At 40.2% G+C, this 24,033-nt stretch overlaps 1 protein-coding gene across 1 annotated transcript in view; it reads right to left on the bottom strand.

Moving 5' to 3' along the window:
• Nckap1l (NCK associated protein 1 like) overlaps window positions 1-22,197 on the bottom strand; it is a 43,963-nt gene extending 21,766 nt beyond the window's left edge. The window contains exons 1-17 of the mRNA XM_028781099.1: window positions 22,039-22,197; window positions 20,938-21,048; window positions 20,105-20,197; window positions 14,846-14,902; window positions 13,570-13,712; window positions 12,630-12,720; window positions 12,404-12,541; window positions 10,916-10,964; window positions 10,669-10,825; window positions 4,613-4,669; window positions 4,267-4,363; window positions 3,059-3,168; window positions 2,767-2,899; window positions 2,331-2,412; window positions 2,096-2,154; window positions 1,742-1,887; window positions 212-344 (exon numbers count right to left, since the gene is read on the bottom strand). Coding sequence (XP_028636932.1) covers window positions 212-344; window positions 1,742-1,887; window positions 2,096-2,154; window positions 2,331-2,412; window positions 2,767-2,899; window positions 3,059-3,168; window positions 4,267-4,363; window positions 4,613-4,669; window positions 10,669-10,825; window positions 10,916-10,964; window positions 12,404-12,541; window positions 12,630-12,720; window positions 13,570-13,712; window positions 14,846-14,902; window positions 20,105-20,197; window positions 20,938-21,048; window positions 22,039-22,140 — 1,758 coding nt within the window. The 5' untranslated portion in view covers window positions 22,141-22,197. The remainder of the gene's footprint in view (window positions 1-211; window positions 345-1,741; window positions 1,888-2,095; window positions 2,155-2,330; window positions 2,413-2,766; window positions 2,900-3,058; window positions 3,169-4,266; window positions 4,364-4,612; window positions 4,670-10,668; window positions 10,826-10,915; window positions 10,965-12,403; window positions 12,542-12,629; window positions 12,721-13,569; window positions 13,713-14,845; window positions 14,903-20,104; window positions 20,198-20,937; window positions 21,049-22,038) is intronic.
• Window positions 22,198-24,033: the final 1,836 nt, after the last annotated feature.

The raw sequence follows: 24,033 nt of genomic DNA, 5'->3' as shown, positions 1-24,033 counted from the left end.
ATACTGCTCTTGCTCCTTGCCTGAGTCATCCCCCTCTAAGGAAAAAGGAACAAACCAGAAAGAGAGGATACATTCTATATCAAACTGAGATGTTTGGGACTTATTCTTGTTCCCTTCTCAGGATCAAAACCAACTCCTAGAACTATATTTTGAGACACAGAGAAGAAACAGGACTAGAGAGACGTTAGAGCTTGAAAGTCAGAATATCAACCTCCTCTGGGCACATTTCATGAATGCAGTGGACAAAATGAGCACAAATCAGAGGGAAGGCGATGGTGTAGCGAAGCATGGTTGGTTCCTCCAGGGTTGTAGCAAACATCTTCTCAAAGGTACGGAGATGAAAGCTGCAGAGAAAGAAGAAGATGAAGGGTTTATAACCAGACCCTTTCAACAATTTTCTTCTTTCTATTTGCCACTCCCTCCTCCTTTCCTTCCTAGAGGTAGAAGGGAACCAAAGAACCTTTTCAGAGTCTTGCAATGGCTTTCAGAGCAGTGCAAGGACAGCCTTACCTCTCCTGAACAAAATTTGCAGTTCCTCCCTGTCAGTCATCACCTGATTCAGGCCATCCTCTCTAATTCAGTAGTTCCAAATTCACATTCCCTCAAAATATAGGACACTAGAGCTCCAGAAAACTTAGATGAATCCCATGAGACTTGCCTTTCCTCCATAAGTATTATGTTTATGTGAGTGATAATTCTCCATTTCTATAGACTGCAAAGAGCAGACATGACCATCATGTTTTGTTCTTTTCTTGTTTGTTTGTTTTTTGGGGGGGTGGTTTTTGTTTGTTTGCTTGTTTCGATCCTTCAAGGAGTAGAGTTACACATTACAGTGATCAACTGATTATTGTCAAGTGACATCTATTGAAGATAGATGAATATTCATTTTTCAACAGCCCTATTCTCCAGCTCTCTCAATTACTTCTTAATTTCCCAACACTAAACTTCCACAACATTCATGTTTCCTTTATTTTACTTTGGGTTTTTGAGACAGGTTTTTACTTCACAGCTTGGGACTCACTAGATAGCCTAGGCTGGCCTAAAACTCGGCAATCCTCCTACTGCAGGATCTCAAGTATTCATGTTTCTTTGGTTTTTAGGACAGTCTCCTTGAGGTCCATTCTTTCCTTCAGCTCATTAAGAAGCCAAGAATGACCTTGAATTCCTGATCCTACTGTGCTTACCTTCCAAGTGCTGAGATTATAAATGTGTCACCACAGTTGGTTTCCAGGCTTTTAAATCTAAATGTCATAGCTGGGGAGATGGCTTGGTAGTTAAGAGCATTTACTGCTCTTTGAGAGTCCCCAGTACTCATATCAGGTGGCTCACAACTCCAGCTCCAGGGGATCCAGCACCTTCCTTTGTCTTTTGTGGGTACCCACACACAAGTAGCATACACACAGAGAGACATACATTAATACCCATAAATGAGTGTAAATATTTAAATTATAGTATCCTAAGAATTTAAAATAACAACAAAAAAAAAACTAAAGAAGTTTACAAGAGAACACGGTTGCATGCCTTTAATCCCAGCACTCAGGAGGCAGAAGCAGACAGATATTTATGAGTCAACCAGAGTGAGTTCCAAGACACATGAGAGAGAGAGAGAGAGAGAGAGAGAGAGAGAGAGAGAGAGAGAGAGAGGAGGGAGAGAGGAGAGAGACAGAGAGAGACAGAGAGAGACAGAGAGAGACAGAGATCGATCAAGTGGACCGGTGATAAAATCAGAAACAGGACACACCAGAAAGTAGAAAGGTCAGAGGTTTCCACCAGCAGTTTCTCTACTGAGTCCAGCATCTGGGAGTGAAAGATGATGAGGTTCATGACCTTGGCTAGGTCAGGGTTCTCATGCAGGTGCAAAGGTGCCTTCGCCACGCTGGTATACGCCTGTGATTGGAGTTGGGAAGAGTAGAGAAAACAAGACAAATGAGATGAAGCTGAGCCTTGCAGCTATAATCTGATCTGGGTGTGTTGCATCTTGTCTAGTCAGCAGTTTTCAAGGATTACTTATTCTCTGAGTTTAAGAAATTAAAAATGGTGGAGAGACTGGTGGAAGAATCTGAGAATGGGGGCCACCACTGAATGAGAGCCTTACCTGTAGGCGAAACCAATCCAGCCTTAATCCAGAAAAGTCAAATTTCTCTTCATTATCAACTATAAAAACAGAAAGGTAAAAGAAAATCATTAAAAACAGCACCAAGCACCTGGCTGCACAGGATGGCAGCCTCTTCAGAGTTCTCTTATCCAGGACTCTGGCTGACAGACCAGTTTTCCAGGAAACCTGTGTCAGCCTTGTAAGAGTTCTGCTGCCTCTACCTCCTACTACTCACTTTGCTTGAGATTCAGAGAGGACAGCGTACTAACAAATGAGGACATAATTACAGACTCCTCCTCAGGACACACAGACAAGTTCTGAAAGAAAAGTAGAAAGTGCAGTCAGTGCTCAGGGTTCAAAGGATGTAAAATGCAACCACAGACTCAGTCAGTATGTGAAGGTGGAAGGAACTGCTGGCTGCCTAAAACAGAAAAACTCAAGCAAGGAATAGACAGAGCTGCCTAGGATCTCTGCCATGAAATATGCCATTTCTGTTCATTTTTCTTTCCTCTTGCTTAGGGGAAAGAAATCTGCTGAGATTATTCATCTGTAGTGTATAGCAGCTTTTTGACACCCAAACTACAGACATTCAGCCACGGTCACTCCAGAAGGAAAAATTACCAGGAATCATGCTGGGATCTCCAAGATGTCATCAGTGGACCATACCATACCTGAATGATGTCACTAAGCACAAGGACATCAAATCTGGCCAGGTACTGAAGGTGATACTGCTGAATCACTTTGATGTGTCTTCTGACCAGAGCCCTGATCTCCTCCAACAGGAACAGAAGCTCTGCAATGTTCCTGTAAAGATGAGGACAAGGACAGAGACAGACAGACATCAACAGAACTGTGAGGGGAGACACACAGCCATTCAAGGCAGGGACTGAGATGCCCGCAGATCATGTGACACCTCCCTGTTCCCTTCTCCCAGTCTATGGACAAGGTTAAATAAATACTAACGAGTCAGCATAGTCTTCAGGTGTCTTAGTCTTGGTGACATTTTCTGTATGGCGAACCAGCCAAGTGACCTCATCACGAATGAAAGACAGAGCCATGAAAGCAAAAAGGGCCTAAGAGAGGACAAAGCCTATTAGAATTTTCTACTTAAAAAGATTTTCTACTTAAAAAAAAAAACAATGTTTTTTAAAATTTTAGTGTGGGAACATAGCTGAGAGTACACATCTCTCAGGCAAAAAGCTCTGGGTTCAATACCCAGAACAGGGAAAAAGAGCAGGGGTGTTAAGCACAGAAAATAAAAAAAAAAAAAAAAACTATTGAAATAATTTGTATGTGGATATAATCGTGTAGCCACACCAATGGCATCTGGAAACAAGCACACAGGCACAAAGAAAGCTGAACCATGTGACACAGACACACACATGTTGGCCCTGGCTTGCAGTCAATACCCCTCCCTCCTCACAAAATTAAATTTTAGAAATACTTAATGGGTATTTATATGGCTTAAAACAGAAAGCAAGCTCTGTCATCAATTAGTTTGCTTTCAAATAGAAGATACGCCAAATATGCAAATAGTTGTTAGATGGCATGCTATGATGTTGCCAGGGGAAAACACAGAACATTTGGATACTTGGAGAGTCACGGAATGTGCACACACACATACAAATCGATCACAAGAGACTCAGAAATGGGCTCCACTGGTGAAGTGTTTGCCATGGAAGCATGAGGATCTCAGTTCAGTCACCATAATCCATGAAAAAAGAAGACATGCACAGAGGCATGCACTTGTAATTCCAGTACTCAGGAGGCAAAGACTTTCAGATTCCTGAAATCACTGGTCAGTCAGCCTTGCCTAATACATGAGCCTCAGGCCAGTGAAAGATTCTGTCTCAACAGAACAAGGTGAAAAACGCCTCTGAAGAACAGGACCTGAGATTATCCTCTGGGCTTCAGACTCATATATGCTAACATGTATGAGCACACACACACACATGTGAATTAGAGAGGATGGCCTGAATTGGGTGATGACTGACAGGGAGGAACTATGAATTTTGTTCAAAAAAGGGAAGGCTGTCATTGTGTTGTTCTGAAATGACTCGCACATATGCATGAGAGGGTTTTGAAATGCAGTGTCTCATGAGTGCTAGCTCATCACACACTCACACACACATAGTCATTGGTCATCAACCCTCCCCCAACATTTCTCTTGCCTTAGGACCCAGCAGGCCTGGCTCATCATTTAACACAGTCTCCAACTCCTTCACAGCTGTCCTCAGAAACTGCCGGCGTTGACAGTGAAACTGGCCACTGAGGAAGGAAAGTGTAGAGAATATTGCCTTTCCCTCCCTCACAAGTTCCCCAGAAGTAGTGTAGAAAAGAGAGGCACTTGGTGGGGGGTTTGGGGGGAATGTCAGGCAGAAGGAAGGCTCAGTGCTAAACTCAGACTCAGAGAGAAGATGCAAACATCTGTGGGGCTGCAGGAAGTCCCTGCGATGAGCCCACAGTCTGTATAGAGATTCCTATCCCAGCCTCTCCAGGCCCTCATCCCACCTTTACCTGTTTGTAATGGCATGTTCCTTGCTCTCCTTGATATCTGCCACTCGCTTACTGTACCTGAGGATTGACAGACCAAGCACAGTAGGGTGTTAAGCTATCTGTTGGTTAAGTACAGGCACCCTAACTAGCAGGGTTCTCACCCATTCTTCTCACACTATGCAAACAAGGCCATCTTATGGGCTTAGAGGCCATCTTGAGGCTTAGAGACTATCCTGCTCTATATAGGCTGCATTCTAAAAAGACAATCACTACAGGAGCCAAGCCAGATTATGATAATGCATGCCTGTCATCACAGCACTCAGGAGGCAGAGCAGGAGGATCATGAGTTAAAGGCCAACCAGGGAAACATACAGAGAATCTATCAAAAGACAAGGGAGATTAAGGAGTTTCGGAGAAGAAAAAAAGGAGAAACATGAAGAAAGGAGGAAAAGAGAAGAGACAAAGAAAAAGGAAAAGAAATAGTACACTACTGTGGGAAGGAAATGACTTGCAGTGGTCAGTTGGACTCTGATGATGAAGGTCAGGTCCTTTCTCACACTGGATACTACTGGATACTTTCCAGTCAACTACTCTTCCAGATTTGATTGGGATAAGGAAGGGAGTCACAAACCACCCCTGCTTACTTCAGGACCCATCCCCCTACCCACCCACTCTTCCTGGTGTTTAGCTCACCAGTTATCTGTCACTTTTTATCCCTCCCTCTCTGCTGGCTTATTCACCTCTCTCAACAAACAATTCGGACTTCTGGAGATCCTCACTTGACCCAGAACTCTACCCATTCTCCCACACCAGCAGCTCCTCCAAAGATATACTCCTTTTCCCTCTTCACCTCTCACTGACCCTTCCTGTCTCATAAGGCCTTCAACACTGCACAATCCTTTCCTCTGAGGTCAATGTGAACTCTTGAATCACCAAATTAAATAACCTTTTTTATTACTGTGGTTCATCTGCAGTGTTTGATCCTATCTTTTTGCTAATAGAGACCTGCCCCCAGAATCCCACACTAAGTGACCTCTGCTCCTGTTCCTACTGTCTTCATTCATTCTGTCAGCTGCTGTCATCCACAGCACAAAAAAGATTCTGTAACTTCTCATTTCCCTTCTCCAAGCCTCGCCTTTACTGAACTTAGCAAAAAAATTAAAGACATTTGCAAGTGAGAACTATCTTAATTAAATCAGGATTCAACTGTATAGAGCTGCTAATGGATAATTATTTCAACTTCCATCCAGTACAGGAGACAGACACAAGATTAAGAGTTAAAAAAAAAAGCTAGAATTATTTCATATTCCCACCTCTCATTAACTGAGGGACTGAGCCTCTGTCTTCTCATTTACATACATACATACATATATGTATGATGTATTATATACATGTACTATATAAATAAATAAATAAATAAATAAATAAATAAATAAATATACCTAAGTTATTGTAAAGATCAAATCATATCATTTATGTCAAAGAATTTTTTGAACTATAAATTATATATATTGGCTGCTGTCCTTACTGGTAGGAGCTTCTCATAACACTAGAAAACTTCATACATACACATTGCTATTTCCTGTGACTTCTGTTATTAAAGATGCAATTCTCTCAACTCTGGAAATGAATTCTTACTATGTTCTTGCTTCTTTGTTCTTTTGTTCTTTTAAATGCTTCTTTTTTTCTTCTTAGCATTTAAAAAAAATCTATGTATTTATTTGTGGGGTTAGAGTGTGCATGTGCCTCACACATAGAGGTCAGAGGACAATATTTAAGAGAAGGTCTTCTCCTTGCACCCTGTAGTTTCCAATGATGAAATTCAGGTTGTCAGGCTTGAGGACAAGTGCCTTCACCTGCTTCAGCCCTTGGCAATTTTTTTTAAAGAAATAACACTACTCAGTTGTTGAGGAACTAGTATTCTCATTATTGTGTTTTGTTTTTTGTTTTAAAGGACGGTGTTGTTTTGTTTCTTTTCAGCCCAGAGGATTACACTCCAGGGTCTTGTACATGTTAGTAAGCATTCTGCCTGTAAGCCATAGTTCTACCCCTTAATATACTGTGAATAAGACAATCAGAAGGGGGCAAAATTTGGTAAAAATCTATTATTAAAATATAGGCTGGAGGATATATAGGTTAGGGATATAGCTCAGAGCTAACACATACAAGGCCCTGGGTTTGATTCCTAGCTTGAGGGTCAGAGGAGAGAAAGAAAATTTGAAGTGCATCACCTTCCACATCTGAGAACTTACACTACAAAAACATTTGAATACATTCACAAAAAATATGTTAATAAATATCCTCTAAAGCATTTACTTAACTTGAGAGGCTGAAGCAGGGAATCTCCCTGTGTTTGAGGCCAGCCTAATCTATACAGCAAGTTCCAGAAAAGCCAGCACTACACAGAAAGACACTAACTCAAAAAAATTGTTTAAAATGATCTTTTCAAATGAAAACAGTTCAATTGTCCATCAACAGCAAATTAAAGTGTGCACAAGCCTACTGTTCAAGCTTGGTGACCTCTGATCCATCCTGGAGCACAGGTAAAAGTAGCAGGAGAAAGTAGGCTCCACAAAGCTGTCTTCTGACCTCCATTGTGCAGGGCCCTACACACACACATACAAACACACATACAAACACACACACACACATGCACACACACACATCATATGCACACACACATAGACACACAGGCATACAGCATATACACATACACACATCATATGCATATACACACACAAATATCCACACATATACATTACAGGCACACATACATCAGGTACACATACATCATATGTGCATATACACAAAACTATATTTAATTTTTAAAAAATTATAGAAAATTCACACCTTCTATGGCACATCTTTAGGAGGCAAAGGCAGGCAGATTTCTGTGAGTTCAATACCAGACTGGTTTACATAGGGAGTTTCAGGCCCACCAGAAATTCATAGTGAGACCCTACCTCAAAAAGTGTGTGGAGGGTGGATAAATAATGTCACAAACACAATGAAATTTTGTTCAGTTGTTTTTACTTATTTTTATGTTTTGGGGTGTCTTACCTATGTGTATATCTGTATTCTGAATGTGTGTGTAGTGCCCAAGGAGACCAGAAGAAGAGTCAGAGACCGTGGAACTGGAGTTACAGATGGTTTTGAGCTACCATATAGGTTCTGAGAATTAAACCCAGGTCCTCTGGAAGAGCAGCCAGTGCTGTTAACCACTGAGCCATCTCTCCAACCCCTAAACTATTAAAAAAAAAAAAATAAGCCTCAACCAGGTGTCATGGTTCATGCTTGAATCCTAGCATTCAGAGACCAAGGCAGGAGGATTACAACAAGTTTGAGGCTAGACTGAGCTACAAAGCTACACCTGTCACAAACAAACAACAAAAAAAGGGAAAACGTTTCTATAAACTGACATTTAAAGATATCTAAGATATAGTAATAAATAAATCTCAGGATATAATGTTGAATGTGGAGCCAATGCTTTTCTATAACTTTCTTACATACGGTTGAAAGTATATGCATACTTCTCTATATGCATCCTCGTGTATGTGTGTGTGTGTGTATGTGTCTCTGTGTGTGTGTGTGTGTGTGTGTGTGTGTGTGTGTGTGTGTGTATGTGTGTGTGCATGCACACAGATGTAAACCTAGGTAATCTGATCTCTCCCTCAATTCCATACCTTCCTCCTTCTTCTTGGAACTTGAGTCTCCCTCCACAGTGACTATCTCCATTTACTCCTAAGCCAGTCAAAATCAGCTCTCAACCTCACCACTCACAGGACACAAAGGTGACCTCTGTAGCCAAAGACAATGAATTTCTCCAACCCTAGTTTTGTCTGTTCTTGTCACACTGTATAGCATATCATAACGGGTCCTTCCTTCTTACCATGCTTTCTTCCACTGGCTTGACTTTTCTCCTCAATGTCCATCATGGGTTTTCCTGCCTTTGACTGGCCCTTAACTATCAATGGTCTCAAAACATTGGTCCCTGCTCTTCTTCTTGAGCAATCACACAAATTCTTGAGGCTTTGATTAGCATATCGACAGTTGTCATCTCATCCAGGTAGCATGTCTAGTTACTGAATCACACAGTAGAACGACTGACATACCTAGCCTGTATGTCCTACAGACATTTCCAGTTCAGTTTGTTCAAAACTAAATCCACAGAGCTTAGCAATTAAAAGCACTTGCTGCTCTTGCAAAGGATCTGGTTTAGGGTTCTAGCCCCCACAAGAAGGCTCATGACCAACTCCAACTCCAGTTCCAAAGGACCCAACACTATCTTCTGTCCTCCATGGGCACTGCACACACATGGTACACAGGCACACAGGCAAACAAAACATTCATACATACAAAATAAAAATAAACTAAAAGTCTAAAAATAAATTAAATCACAGTCTTTCCTCACACACTTACTGTAGCTCTCATGCCTCTACCCTAAGGAATACCAGATGCCATTCCAGAGATCTTGACATCCTCAATTTTTCCTAATTTACTAAATTAATCCCTGCCTCTAGCTTTGCCCATCTAATCTTTTTCCCCTGGAGCAGTAATCTTCTCTAAAATGCAAATCTGGTCCTTTCAACTGCCTCGTTTGAATTCATTCAATAACTCCTGATCCTCTTGAGCACAAATTCAAACTCTAAGGCAGAGCTTATGATATCCCAATTCACTGCTCCAAAACCAGCTTTCACAGCCCTGCCTTTGTAGCCCAAGCTGTCCAATTTGAACCTCTGAGCATCTGTTCTTTTGCCTCAAAAGTTATGAACTTCAAGGTAGGTGTGGTCGCAAACACCTTTTAACCCCAGCATTGAGGAGGCATGAGTTTGAGGTTAACCTGGTCTACACAGTGAGTTCCAACACATCCAGTGCTACAAAGAAAAACCTTGTCTTCAAAAATGAGAGAGAGAGGGTGGGGGTTAGAGGGTAGAGGAGAGCTGAGGTTTCTTACTACAACTGTTTAATTCATGTCTGCCTATCTCCCATTTTTTTAGAGCCTGAAAAGACAGAAAAAAATACCTTTAATGCCCTTCCTGCTTACACAACACTTTGTGTTTCAACCCCCTACTCAATCATAACAGTTTGCCTGTTTTCCAACAATTTTTAAGCTTTCCTTTTTAAGCTCAAGAACCAAGACAGGCAAGTGGTAATTCTCAGAAGCTACAGGGAGGAAGACAATAAGAGGAAGAGAAAAAGCCACACCATTTGAATTAGAACAGAAATCAGACACATGGTAGGCAAGCAACCTCAAAGCAAAAAGTAGTGAGAGTAAACTTCAGGGAAAGAGTAAGGAAGTCCAAAATGTTAGGGAAAGCACAGTTAAAACAGAAAAGAAAAGGTTATGCTTTTCTGAGTAATTCAGCATCTGCTACTTTTTATTTTAATAAGGTTTCACCGTGTAGCCCATATTGATCCTCCTGCCTTAGATGCTACACTGAGTCCTGGGATTACTGGTGTGTGCCACCAAACTCAGTTTAATACATTTTTTAAAAAAAAATCAAGTGCATGATATAATGTACCAGATCTTTTCCCACATATTTTGCATACTTCAGAACAATATGAGGTCACAGAGAGATACATTTTCATATATTTTCATCTCGGTTTAGTTTGGAGTTTTGTTTGTGCCTACTTGATTTTGTTTTGGTTTTTGAGATAGTATCTTGTAAAGCCCAGACTGGCCTGGAACTCACTGTGGAACAAGCTAAGGCTGACTTTGAACTCCTGATCCTCCTGCCTCCACCTCATTGAGTGCTGGGATTATAAGGGTACACCACCACAATCAGAAGGGAGGTAATACTTTATCCATGTTTTATAGATAAGGAAATCGATCCAATGGCATGGAGAAGTTACATAACCTACCCAGAATCACGAAGCTAGTAAGTGGCTCAGCTTGAATTAAAACTAGGCAGTCTGGCCTCACAATAACTTAATAATCTCTCTTTGCCTAAAATCCAGTGAAGCACCAACGAAGAATAGATGTCTGATAAATATTTCAAAGTTAGAATTAATCCCTACCACCGATATTTTGAAGAAAGGGATATTAATGAACTATAACTCCCAAAAGATCAGCTCACCCTTTCAAACTGCTGAACAGGTCCTCGGTAACCTTGTGCACCTGCAGCACATCTTCCCGGATGAGGGTGATGTACAAGGAACCCTCCAGACACAGCTTCCACAGCTTCTGGCACTGGCTGTTGGAGTTGAGGCACCCATGGCAAAGAAGAAATCCAACTGCAGGTGGGTAAGAACAAGAGAAGGCTTTTAGGCAGTGCACTCCTGGGAATGCTGCCATGCCCTTTCCCAGCTGCTCCTATAACTTACTTATGATCCAGCGCTCCATCACTTCCACGGACAGATATTCGCAGGCCATCTATAAGAAGACAGGCAGAGAGGGCTAAGGCTTAGGACTTCTAAAGAAAGGACAGAGCCAGTGAGATGACTCAACAGGTAAAGGAACCTGCTTCCAACCTGAGTTTAATATCCAGAACCCACATGGTAACTCACACCTAGCATGCGCAAGGCCCAGGGTAAAAATCCCCAGCACTAAAAACAAACAAAAACAACATTTCTTTTACTAGACTGGATTAGGATATTTTGATGAGACACATCTAGGAAAGCTACCATGAAAGAAATGAGGTACTGGAGGGGGACTGAGAGGCAAAGGACATAGTTGAGGAAAAGAACAAGGCTGGGCTGGAAGTAAGAGCAAATAAATGTATAACATAACACCTCATCCACAATGAGATACTTTCAAAAAGTTTCAACCCAAAATCTCATAATTTTATTTCCCCATCGTATTCTTTAATCACATTTGAAGTGTGAACATTCATTTGGAACTTATTAATGACCTCTATGTACACATCCATGTATGTATACATTCCTGTGTATACATGTTCACATGTGTACACATCTATGTGTGTACATGTTCATACATATTTATGTAGAAACTAGAGCTGGACATCACCTGTATTCCTCAATCACTTTCCACTTTTTATTTCTGAGGCAGAGTCTCTCACTGAACCCAGAGCTCATGGCTGATTGGTTTAGCTCCAAAGTTATGTATGCCTGTCTTTACTCTCTGGTGCTATTTATAAACATGTGACACTGTGTCCAGCTTTTATACAGTTTATAGGAATCTGAACTCAGGTACTCACAACTACATAGCAATCACTCCTACCCCTTACCTCTCTTGCATATACTTTTATTGTTCTGGGTCTTTTGAGACAAGTTCTTACTATAGAGTCCTGGCTGCCCCAAATGTGTGGCAATTCTCTCACTTCTGACTTCCAAGTGCTGAAATCACAGGAATGTACTGCCACGCTCTGCCACCCATTGCATTTCTTATGGCAGGTCTTCATTTCAGGACTATAAATTCTTCAAGGGAATGTGTCAATCCCGTCATGTCTGAATATCAACATTTATTAGTTAACCGACTCCTAATGTAAATTCCTATATATGCCGAATGGTTCCATTTCTTTTTTGTTTGGGTTTTGAGTCAAAGTCTTATCATAGCCTTGGCTGGCTTCATACTTGCTACATAAGCAGGACTGGCTGTGAACACATAACAGTCCTCTTGCCTCAGTCTTCCAAGTGAAAAGGTCATAAGCTACCACACCCTACTGACTTGGTTTCATCCCTTTGTTAATTCAGGTAACCCTGGTCCAATCAGAAGCTCAACCTAGAGGCAAGCCCTAGGCAGAGAAGAATGCTAAAGCAACCTGAGGGCTAATGTTTCCCAAAAGAAGCACCTTCCAGGGAGAAGGCCTTGGCAGAAAATACCTCTCCTAACAGAAGGAAAGGTGAACTCACTGTGTCTGAATTAGCAGGGTTAATCATGGCCGGAGGGCTGCTGATGAGGCTTAGAAGCTGGGCACTGCGCCACTGCTCTGCTCCCTGGTTCCTCCGAACAAAGAGGAAGTGCAGAGAGAGCAGGGCTCCACTCACAGCCTGTGGGAAAAGGCAAAAAAATCCTAATGTCAGAGATGAATATGAATGCTTCTGCCTGGATGATTCTCCTCTCTCTCAGGGAGCTCGCCTTTGTGTGAGGTCCAAATTCTTCTGTCAGCTTCTTCAGAGGATGGTCATACTCTAGTACCATCTGGCCCAGGCGAGCAAAACTGGGGTCACTGGAGGAAAGCAGAACAGGGAGGAGTTATGGATCATTCCGTACATAGGTTATGTCAAGGATAATGCATATGTATACATAGGCTGGCATTCCCTACCCCCTACAAAGACAGATATGTTAACCTATGAATTACATATACCGATGCCCAACTGTAGGCATACAGAGCTATGGTTAGAAACAGCCACATTCTTTTAGACAGGTCCATGATAGTTTCTTCCTTGTTAAGCTTCCCAGACAGGGCTGAATGCATAACAGCTACTCTATACATTTTCATTTGCTAATCTATGTCAAATATGCCTGCACCTATATCTCTGACAATCCCAAAGCTTATCTATTAGCTAAAGCTTATGCCAAGACATCCATGTAGACATGGTTGAGAATGCCCATCACACAGGACATTATGCTATGTCTCACTCTCATCTTCGCACCCTTCATTTTTCACTCTTTAAATACTCATATTGTGTTAATGAATGAAGGACAGAATTATATATAATCCAACATCTATTTCTTTTTGGCTTCCAATTATCCTTAATGTGTATTATCTTACATTTTTACCTTTAGTGGCTTAACCTTACTGGTATTAGTTCTAATACTAAAAAGAATTGTCTTTGCCTTTTATAATAACCTGAAAAGCAAAGTGGAAGCCAGTCCAGGATTATAAATAGGTCAAAGATAATACAGAATGGATAATCCACTGGCAGAGATTCATTAGTTAACTATATGTGAAAGTGTATCTTATTTTGCCTGGGATACCACATGAATTGTAGACTCTCCTATGAGAAATCAAGTTCCTTTGTCTCAACATACTCCTTGCAGCACAGTCAAGGTTCTTAACCTCCTCCTAACTCACCTGTGCCCATGCAGCATCTCATGGGCACAGTTGTACATGCCAATGAGTATCCTGCGGTCCTCAATCCGTGACAGGAGTAAAATGACTGAGGTGTAAGTCACAATCAAGTCCAGGTAGCTCCGAGTGAAGTCAAAGTTGAGATTCTACAAGGAAAATACATAGGAATCCCAAGATTGATGTGGCCAATTAACCTGGGCCACTCCCAGCTTCTCCAACCATTACAATTCTAAACAGACTCAATGTCTACTAAAAGTGGGAACCAACAGTATTAGTTTTCAGAAGAAAATTTGAAAAAAAAAAAGTCAGAAGCTAAATATGAGCTCAAGATGTAGGAGAGCTGGTGCATTGACACCAGCCTCTGACACTAGCCCCTGATCACAGCTACTCAGAGGACTGAGGCAGGAAAATTACAAGCTCAAGGCCAGCTCAGACTACAGAGTATGTTTAAGGCCAGCTTGGACAACTTAGTGAGACCCTGTCACAAAATAAAAAAGTTTAGCCAGGCATGGTATCACACACCTTTAAATCCAGTACTCGGGAGGCAGAGGCAGGTGGATTTCTGAGTTAGAGGCCAGTCTGGTCTACAGAGCAAGTTCCAGGACAGCCAGGGTTATAAACTTTGTCTTGCAAAATCAAAAGAAGAAGGAAGGAGGGAAGAATATGAGAGAGAAGAGAGGAGGTGTTAAAAATACAACTTAGAATTTAAGTCAATAGTAGAGCTCTTACCTAGAATACAGGAGGCCCGAGTTTCAAAGCCCAGTGCCAAAAATAAACAACAACAAAAAAAAAGATACAAAGAAACTAGGGAATAAGGTACGATTGGAGGATTAAAGGATATGAAATAAAAATACTGCTGTATAATTTTGTATTATTTAAATAACACTGATGATCTGCTTGCCATTTAACAGCATTTAACCTTAACATATTTTTTAAAAGAATTACAGTACCTAGGTGGGTAAAAAGCACTTGTTGCTAAGCCTAACTAACCTAAGTCTGACCTATGGAACCTACATGGTAGAAAGAGAGAACTCATCCACAAGTTGTCCTCTAACTTCCACACATGTGCTATAGCACATGAATACACACACCACACCACCCACATACACACAATAAATAAATACATATTTTAATTAACAATAAAAGAACTGTAGCCCTGAGAAGGAACAAATGAAACCGTCATTTGTCCAACTCTGCCCCACTCTCCCTTGCCTCAGTTTACATCTGGCCTTTTCCTTAATTTTCTTCTACAACAGAAAAACACTACAAAGGCTCTTACGATATCAAAATGACACTGGCAGGCATCGATAGTGTTGAGAAGTTCATATACATGATCCTGCGAATAGAAGTGAAGAAGAAAATGAGTAAGAAGAAAGTAATGTGAGCTACCAAGCTGGGGATGAAGTAACTTCTTCCCCAGAGGCCCTAGGGATCACCTTAAGGAAGAGCATTGTTCAAAAGAGGAAGACATGCCTTCTCACAAACATCAGTGGCCCCTGTTTACCTGCCGGTACCACAGGCCACAGGCCACAGGCATGAGGCACTGATGTTCATGTACACAACCTGACTTACAGTTCCTGGGCCCCATTTCCCCACAAGGTGATAGAAAACAACTTTTTAAAGTTTGGCATTTAAAAAAAAATTAAATTGACACTCTTTTCTAAAGAACAAAAGACTTTGAAAGTTCTCCATGCAAAGACGTGATAGTATTTAGAACATAGAAATGCTAATTATCCTAATTTGATTACAATACACTGTGTACATATATCAAATGATAACACTATATCCCAGACATGTGCATAATGCACACCAATTATTTTAAAAATTGGAAATCTCAAAATCATAAAACGTATTCTTACCATCTGGTCCAGTGAAATGAAAAACACATCCCTACAAAGATTTGTACTTGACCTTGAATAGCAATTTATACAAACTAGCTCAAATCCAAAAGCAAGCCACCAACCAGGAAATAAATAATTCTATTGTATCCATACAGCAGAATGGTCCTCAGCAAAAATAAGTAGTAAATCATTATTGCATGACACAATATAGATGAATCTCAAAACACAAAATAATGCGTGCTGGTTAGACTCCACTTATCTGAATCTTTAGAAAATAGACAGCATTCTAGAGACCAGTTTAACAGTTACCTGGGACCTCCTGGTGCAGGATAACTGACAACTCTGTTGGTTTTCAACTTCCAACTTGTTAGGGACTGCCTCTTGGTTTTTTGTGTTTATGTTTATTTGTTTGTTTGTTTGTTTGTTGTGGGATTTTGTTTTGTTGTTGCTGTTTTTGAGACAAAAATCTCACCATATAGCCTCTACTAGTCTGGAACTCAATATGTAGATCAGGCTGGTCTCAACCTTACAGAGATCTGTCTGTGCTAGGATTAAAGGCATAAACCACCACACCTGGCTGGGACCACCTCTTGTTTGCTGCTGTATACACCAAGCTTCCAGACATTGTCCTGTTTCTGTCTCCAACTCACCATAGAAGTACCAGGATCAAAGATACACTACGCTATATATGGGTTTTACCTGTGTTCTGGGGATCTGAACTTACATCCTCACACTTTTATGGTAAGCACTTTACCCACTAAGTCATCCTCCCTCCCCCATTAAAAAAATTATGCGTATATGTGTGTACCTGAGTATATGTATTGTACCATGTGTATACAGGTGCCTGTGAAGGTCAGAAAAGATGTTGAATCCCTGAAGCTGAAGTTATAGATACTGGGAACCAAATCCAGGTCCTCTGAAAGAGCAGCAAGTGCTCCTAACCACTGATACATCTCTCTAGCCCTTTTCATCTCCAGTTTTTTAAAACACTCATAAACCCACCATTCAGAAATTCTAATCTTCTGTATATGCATATTTATCTATGTAAATATACATTTTAAAGACCAATTAAATCTTAAGATGTATTATAATTTTCTCTTATCATTAAACAACATGTAAAGAATGTTCTTGCATGCCAACTAATGTAAATATATGTTATCATATTTAACAACTGCATAATATTTGTTTACTTATTGTGAGCTTTTAGCTGAATCTCTATTTTTATTGACTATATCAATTACCATACTGACACTATTATAAACAATGCATCAGAGTAGATTCTTGTACACGTATCATTGCACTTCTGTTTCCTTAAGACAAGTTCTAGAAGCATAATTATTCCATTAATTTTTCAGTTATGAAAGGCATCATCAATTTGCATCTTAGAATGCTGTATGAAATGATTTTTATGTTTCCTTAACTTCCAAAAAGCAGTAACAAAATATCATTTATGCACTAAAGCTACCAAAAGCTTTGAAAACAAGACAAATCCAAACTGAGACATATTCTGAACAACTTTCCTGGAATCTTCCAAAGGTCAGGTCATAAAAGACAAAGGCAAGAATTATTATAGCAAGAAAATGCAAATATGGGCTCTGTATTAGCCAATAATATCATAAAATATTACATTTCCTCAGCATGATAATTGTACTAGGATTACATAAGAAAATATTCTTGTTCTTAACAGATGCATACTAAAATATTTTGGGGAAGGAATGTCATGATGTCTGCAAATAAGGAAAATGGTTTGGAGGAAAAGTGAGTGACAAGCAATATGGCAAAGTATTGACAATTAGGAGATCCAGAAAAAAAGCAACATTTATTAAGCAAGTTGACTATCCCTGAACCAAAATGCTTAGGAACAAAAGTATCTCATGCCTTGGATAGTTCAAATATTGAAATGTTTACATGTATATATAAAATATCTTAGTGATGGGAAACAAATCTAAACACAAAATTCATGTATGTTTCATGAACATCTCATGTGCATAGCTTGTGTGGATTTAAATGAGATTATCAATAAAGATGTGATCTCTCGGTTTCCTGGTTCTTCCCTGCAATGCCACACCTCCTTTGTTCTAGAGGACTCTCCCTCTAGAACAGTATCTTCTATACATCCCCTCAGTCAGGGTGTCTTCTCATACATCAGAAAAGTAACAAATGCATGGCCTTAAGATAATTTTATGCAACTTTTGTAGTCTTGTTCTTTGACTGTCACTGGTCACATAGGTCAGACTTACAGCAGTCATATCAACACTCAAGAAGTTTCATATTTTGGAGTATTTCAGAGTTCAAACTTTCAGATTAGATATGAGCAAACAGTACTACATTTACTTTTTGTGGTGTGAGAGGGTAGTTCACACAGGTTCTCATTATATAAACCAGGCTGCCCTCAAACTCAAGAGACCTGTCTGCCTCTGCTTCTCAAGTGTTGGGTTTAAGGGTGTGTACCACTATGCCAGATTTATATTGAGAAATTTTTACTATATTTAAAATAAAATATGGGAGGAAATACTAATGCTAACAGTGGCTTATATAGAACACTCAAACCTCCTAACACTCAACAACAAAAATTAAATAAAACTGGTTAAAAATGTACAAAGAAGTTGAAGGAGATATTTCTCCAAAAAGATATACAAATGTCCAATTAAAAAAAAGATACTCTGTATTACCAATAAGCAGGACATAAATTACAGTAACAATGAGGCAAGAGTATGGCTGAGTGGTAGAATTTTGCATAGTATTTGTGAGATCTTAGGTTTAGTACTCACTCCAAAAAACAGAAAACAACAGTTATTAATCAGAATAACAGAAAATTGATAAATTGTATCCCTTGTGTACTATTAGTAGTCAGTTAAATGGTACAGCCACTACAGAAAAAGAAGAAGGAGGAGGAGGAAGAGAAGAAGAAGACAAGATAGTAACCAACACCTGAAGTTGTCCTCTGACTCCATACACAGGACATAACACATGCACACTCACATTCATACACACCATACATACATGACAGTAATAAATAAATTCTTTTTTTTTTTTGTTTTTTTTTTTTGTTGTTTTTTCGAGGCAGGGTTTCTCTGTGTAGTCCTGGCTGTCCTGGAACTCACTCTGTAGACCAGGCTGGCCTCGAACTCAGAAATCCGCCTGCCTCTGCCTCCCAAGTGCTGGGATTAAAGGCGTGCGCCACCACCGCCCGGCTATAAATAAATTCTTAAAAAAAGAATTACCCATAATCTAATAGTTCCACTTATGCATACATCAAAAAAGAATTAAAATCAAGATCTGAAAAGCAGCTGAACACCAAGATCATTGCATTAGTCACAACAGCTAAAACATGGAGGCAACCCAAGTGTTCACTAATGAAAAAATAGGGAAGCAAAGTAGAGTATAAGCACAGAATGGAATATTGTTTAGCTTCTAAAGGAGGAAATTTTCCAATGTTCTAACACATGGATAAACCTTAGCATATCCTGCTAAGTTATACAGGTCAATCACAAAAATACAAAAGGTACCACTTACACAAAACAGCATACTTAAAATCATACAAATGGAAATAGAATGGTCATCAAGGGCCACGGGACAAGAAAAACGAGAAACTGTTGTTTAAAGGGTAGAAAATTTCAGTTTTACAACATGAAAAGACAGGACTGCATTATGAATACATTTAATATCACTGAGCCATATACTTAAAATGATTAAGATATTAAATTTTATGGTATGTATACTACAATAAAAACTGGAAAGGAAAACAGGGAACAAGGTGGAAACAGAAAATCAAGTCTTGAAGTTTGTTTTCTGACCTTCATGCATGTGCCATGACACATACACATTCACACGAATGAGCACACATACCATATACATCGTTTACACCTGTGGGTAAATGCATTAGCCTTACAAGTCTGATGATCCAACCTCTATCCCTTGAACACACAGATGTCTGTAATCCCAGCACTCCTACAGCAAGATAGGAGGCAGACACAGCAGACTTTATGGAACATTCATGAACCAGCTAGCTTGCTTTACAAAGCACAGTAGCAGAAATAATAATAGGACCTGCAAGGAGAGAACCAACCTCAAAAAGGTTATCCTCTGACCTTCACACACACTTTTTGACATATACATGCTTGCAAGTGCACACATAACACACATACATAAATACATTTTTTTTAAATTTGAGAAAACTATGACTCAGTAAACTGAAGCCAGCCATAAACCATCACCAAATATATTTAATTTTGGTAAGTGTTCTATAATGTCTAAATGTGTTGTATAGTGTCTAAATGCTTAGTTTGGCTATATTAATACTATTTGTTTTAACTTTATATTTTGTTTTGTTTTGTTGTTTTCGAAACAGGATTCTGTGTAACCCAGGCAAGCCTAGAACTCAATATGTAGCTGAAGCTGATTTTGAACTTCTGATTCTCTTGCCTCTACCTCCTAGGTACTGGGACTATAGATTCATGCCACTGACCATATCCACCTTACATATCTCTTGAAGTAATATGGTAAACAGGGAATTTCATATACCATTTACCAACACTACAACTTAGATATTATTGAATATAATAATATATTGAATATAATAATATAATGCCTTTCTCCTTTTCTTTCAAGAACCTACAATAAGCAACATTAATGAACACCTACTAAAAAGGCTTAACCTCTGAAGCTCATGTCAACCCCGGCTACAGAAGACTCACCCTAAATTCCATGACATCCACAAATGACTGGTAGTAGTTAGTGAGGAATCTAATTATCTCAGCTTTTTCACGATGCACTGGTCCTAAATGTTGCTGAAAGAAACACAAATCAAACAAGACATGTAAAAGTGAAAAAGCAATTGATCCAAGTAGCTAAAAACTAGGAGTAATACCCTATCATTCTTAACCACTGAGCCATCTCAGCCAATCATTAGAATTGAAATTTTAACACACCGTCATTCTTTAAGGGGTGAACATGCTGGGGAGGGATCAATAGCTCACCAGCATTCTCCAGTCTCTGAATAGAAATTTTCTATCTGGATTGGATGGCGGAATGTGATTCTGACTACAATCAGAAGGCTAGCTGAAAGGATATTTTCAGTTTCATTTCAGTGAAGACATTTGCTATATAAATCAATAGGAAAAGACGCAGGGTATAAAGATACTGAGTATATATAGAGAGAAATCTAGGGATAACACTAGGAGTACTGTGTTGCATACAGAAGTACAGGATATCACAGTGGATGCTTAGCATCCAGCAGCAAAGAAACATGGTGTACATATAAAGAGCTACAGTAAAAGATGTGCCCGGAAAGGCTGGTAGAGCTGCTTCTCCGTAAGTACCAGTGTTCTCATGAACCTGGCTGTCAAGACTGTGCCCCAGCTCACCATGGGAGACTCCCATCTGAGCTTACAGCCGTCAATGCCTGAAGTTCAGAGTCTGAGCCTAGGAAACTAGAGATGGCTACACTTAAAGACAGGACAAAGTGTGCAATAATGTGCCGTGCAAGAATAAGGTTACAGAAAGGAGGGACATGAGCCCAGGTTCTCACCGTGCTGTTTCGGACGTCTATGTTGGGAAACTTCTTGTTGATGTACTTGAGACATGATTCCATGGACTTCTCCAGTAAGAAAGGTGGTTTGGATTTTGGATCTGAACAGGTCTACACAGACAAAAATGAAATTACACCACTGTACTATTTTTCCATTTAGATACATGCCCTTGGCTGCATCATTCACTCCCATTATCTCTCTTGGAAATGACAGGCTGAGATTTTATTATAAAAGCATGAGGGTAGGTGAGAAACAAGTTTGTTCTAGACAGTGAACCAACACTCCTAACAGCTGACAACCTGGTGTCTTGTCTCAACAGAGGCTTGGCTTTAACACAGAGAGGAAACTGCTTCCCCACCCCTCCTCTGAAGCCGGAAGTAGTGAGAAGAGTAGCTGATCACAAGTTGGACTTTATATAAAGCTCAGGGTCCCAAGAGAGTTTACAAATGACATGGCACAAACCATATTCCTGGTGCTTTACTACAAAATGCACAAAGGTCCCTTCCCACAAGTCCCTTCTTTCTCTTCCTGGACAGTCTCACAATTACCCACCTTTATCCTGCTTCCTACAGATGCCCAGTCCCTGGCTCACCTCTTGGCATCACCTTTGTCCAGTTTCATGGTTACTCTTCTAAGCACATACACACAGCATTCACAGCCCCGAAATACCTTAGAAAACACCACTTCCTTAAATTTTCCCCCTTTTAAGGAAATAATTACACATACACACGAACACACACACAAAAGGTTTTGCCAGAAACACAACTTGAAAGCTCAAAAACTAGAGGAATTGCAATAAATAAACCCCAAATTCTAGACCCCCAGACCCTTAATCAAATCACTCACAACACAAATATTCTCCTTTCCACCCCACCCTCAGCCGTAGGGGAAATATGATGCTCTCAAAAAGGCAAGAATCATACCTACAAAGGACAAGCCTTAAAAAGGAGCTTCCCTCTATTTCCCCAAACTGTGGGAACCATATCGTCTAAGTGACCAAAAGCCACTTAAAGCAATGAAGAAAAAGAGGGGGCCTAACTATTAGGCCTGCAGGCCTCCAGGCTCCTACCATGATTTGCTAGAATAACCTTCTTGCTTACCTTCTTGATGTTATACATGCGGATGAGAACTCCTTGGCCTCGGTCATTCAGGATCGTGAGTTTCTCTGCTAATTTATGCTGGTAGGCAGAGGTCAAAGACATGATGACCACCGAGAGAGAGGAGCATCCGGATAGGAAGACCCAGTTGCCCCAAATATTCTCAGCCTGGCTGGCAACACCCTCTGTGTAGAAGGACCCAGCCTAGTTGGTGCACCCGGCTTCCGGTTGCTTCTGTAATTGGCTCGTGGAGGATAGCAGTCACGATGGCTCACAGGCCTTCAGAGCCCTCTTGTGCTTCCTCTTGCACCCTCGGCAGAGGAGACTTCCTCTTTCTGGTTGTGCAGTACTTTGGTAAGAAGTGGGCGGAAGCTGAGGAAAGGAACAGGTTTTCAAGGCTCTTCACAATGTAGCACCAACTGTTCTGGCCTTCCATCTCCCCAAATGTCCCAGACAAAGCATACACCAAATGAATATCTACGACCTGCCCCATACACCTCTACACTTACTTTATATCCCAGTTAAGAAAATATCGCTATTTGCAGATGATATGATAGTATACTTAAGTAACCCCCAAACTTCCACCAGAGAACTCCTAAACCTGATAAACAACTTCAGCAAAGTGGCTGGTTATAAAATCAACTCAAACAAATCAGTAGCCTTCCTCTACATGAAAGATAAACAGACTGAAAAAGAAACTAGGGAAATGACACCCTTCACAATAGCTGCAAATAATATGAAATACCTTGGTGTGAATCTAACCAAGCAAGTGAAAGACCTGTACGACAAGAACTTCAAGTCCCTGAAGAAAGAAATCAAAGAAGATCTCAGAAGATGGAAAGATCTCCCATGCTCATGGATTGGCAGGATTAATATAATAAAAATGGCCATCTTGCCAAAAGCAATCTACAGATTCAATGCAATCCCCATTAAAATCCCAACTCAATTCTTCACAGAGTTAGAAAAGGAAATTCTCAAATTCATATGGAATAACAAAAAACCCAGGATAGCAAAAACTATTCTCAACAATAAAAGAACTTCTAGAGGAATCACCATCCCTGACCTCAAGCTGTACTACAGAGCAATAGTGATAAAAACTACCTGGTATTGGTACAGAGACAGGCAGGAAGATCAATGGAGTAGAATTGAAGATCCAGAAGTGAACCCACACTCCTATGGTCACTTGATCTTTGACAAAGGAGCTAAAACTGTCCAGTGGAAAAAGGACAGCATTTTCAACAAATGGTGCTGGTTCAACTGGAGGACAACATGTAGAAGAATGAAAATTGATCCATTCTTATCTCCTTTTACAAAGCTCAATTCTAAGTGGATAAAGGACCTCCACATAAAACCAGATACACTGAAACTAATAGAAGAGAAGGTGGGGAAGACCCTCGAATACTTGGGCACAGGGGAAAAGTTCCTGAACAGAACACCAATGGCATATGCTCTAAGATCAAGAATTGACAAATGGGACTTCATAAAATTGCAAAGTTTCTGTAAGGCAAAGGACACTGTCAATAGGACAAAACGACAACCAACAAATTGGGAAAAGATCTTTACCAATCCTACATCTGATAGAGGGCTAATATCCAATATATACAAAGAACTCAAGAAATTAGACTCCAGACAACCAAATTACCCTATTAAAAAATGGGGTATAGAGCTTAACAAAGAATTTTCAACGGAAGAAACTCGAATGGCCGAGAAGCACCTAAAGAAATGTTCAGCATCCTTAGTCGTCAGGGAAATGTAAATCAAAACAACCCTGAGATTCCATCTCACACCAGTCAGAATGGCTAAGATTTAAAAACTCAGGTGATAGTAGATGCTGGCGAGGGTGTGGAGAAAGAGGAACACTCCTCCATTGTTGGTGGGACTGCAAGATGGTGCAACCACTTTGGAAATCAATCTGGCGGTTCCTCAGAAAATTGGACATAGCATTACCCGAGGATCCAGCTATACCACTCCTAGGCATATACCCAGAAGATGCTCGAA

Source organism: Grammomys surdaster, unplaced genomic scaffold, assembly GCF_004785775.1.
Source record: "Grammomys surdaster isolate TR1022 unplaced genomic scaffold, NIH_TR_1.0 374, whole genome shotgun sequence".
Classification (NCBI taxonomy): Eukaryota; Metazoa; Chordata; class Mammalia; order Rodentia; family Muridae; genus Grammomys; species Grammomys surdaster.
This window is presented reverse-complemented; position numbering and strand designations above follow the sequence as displayed.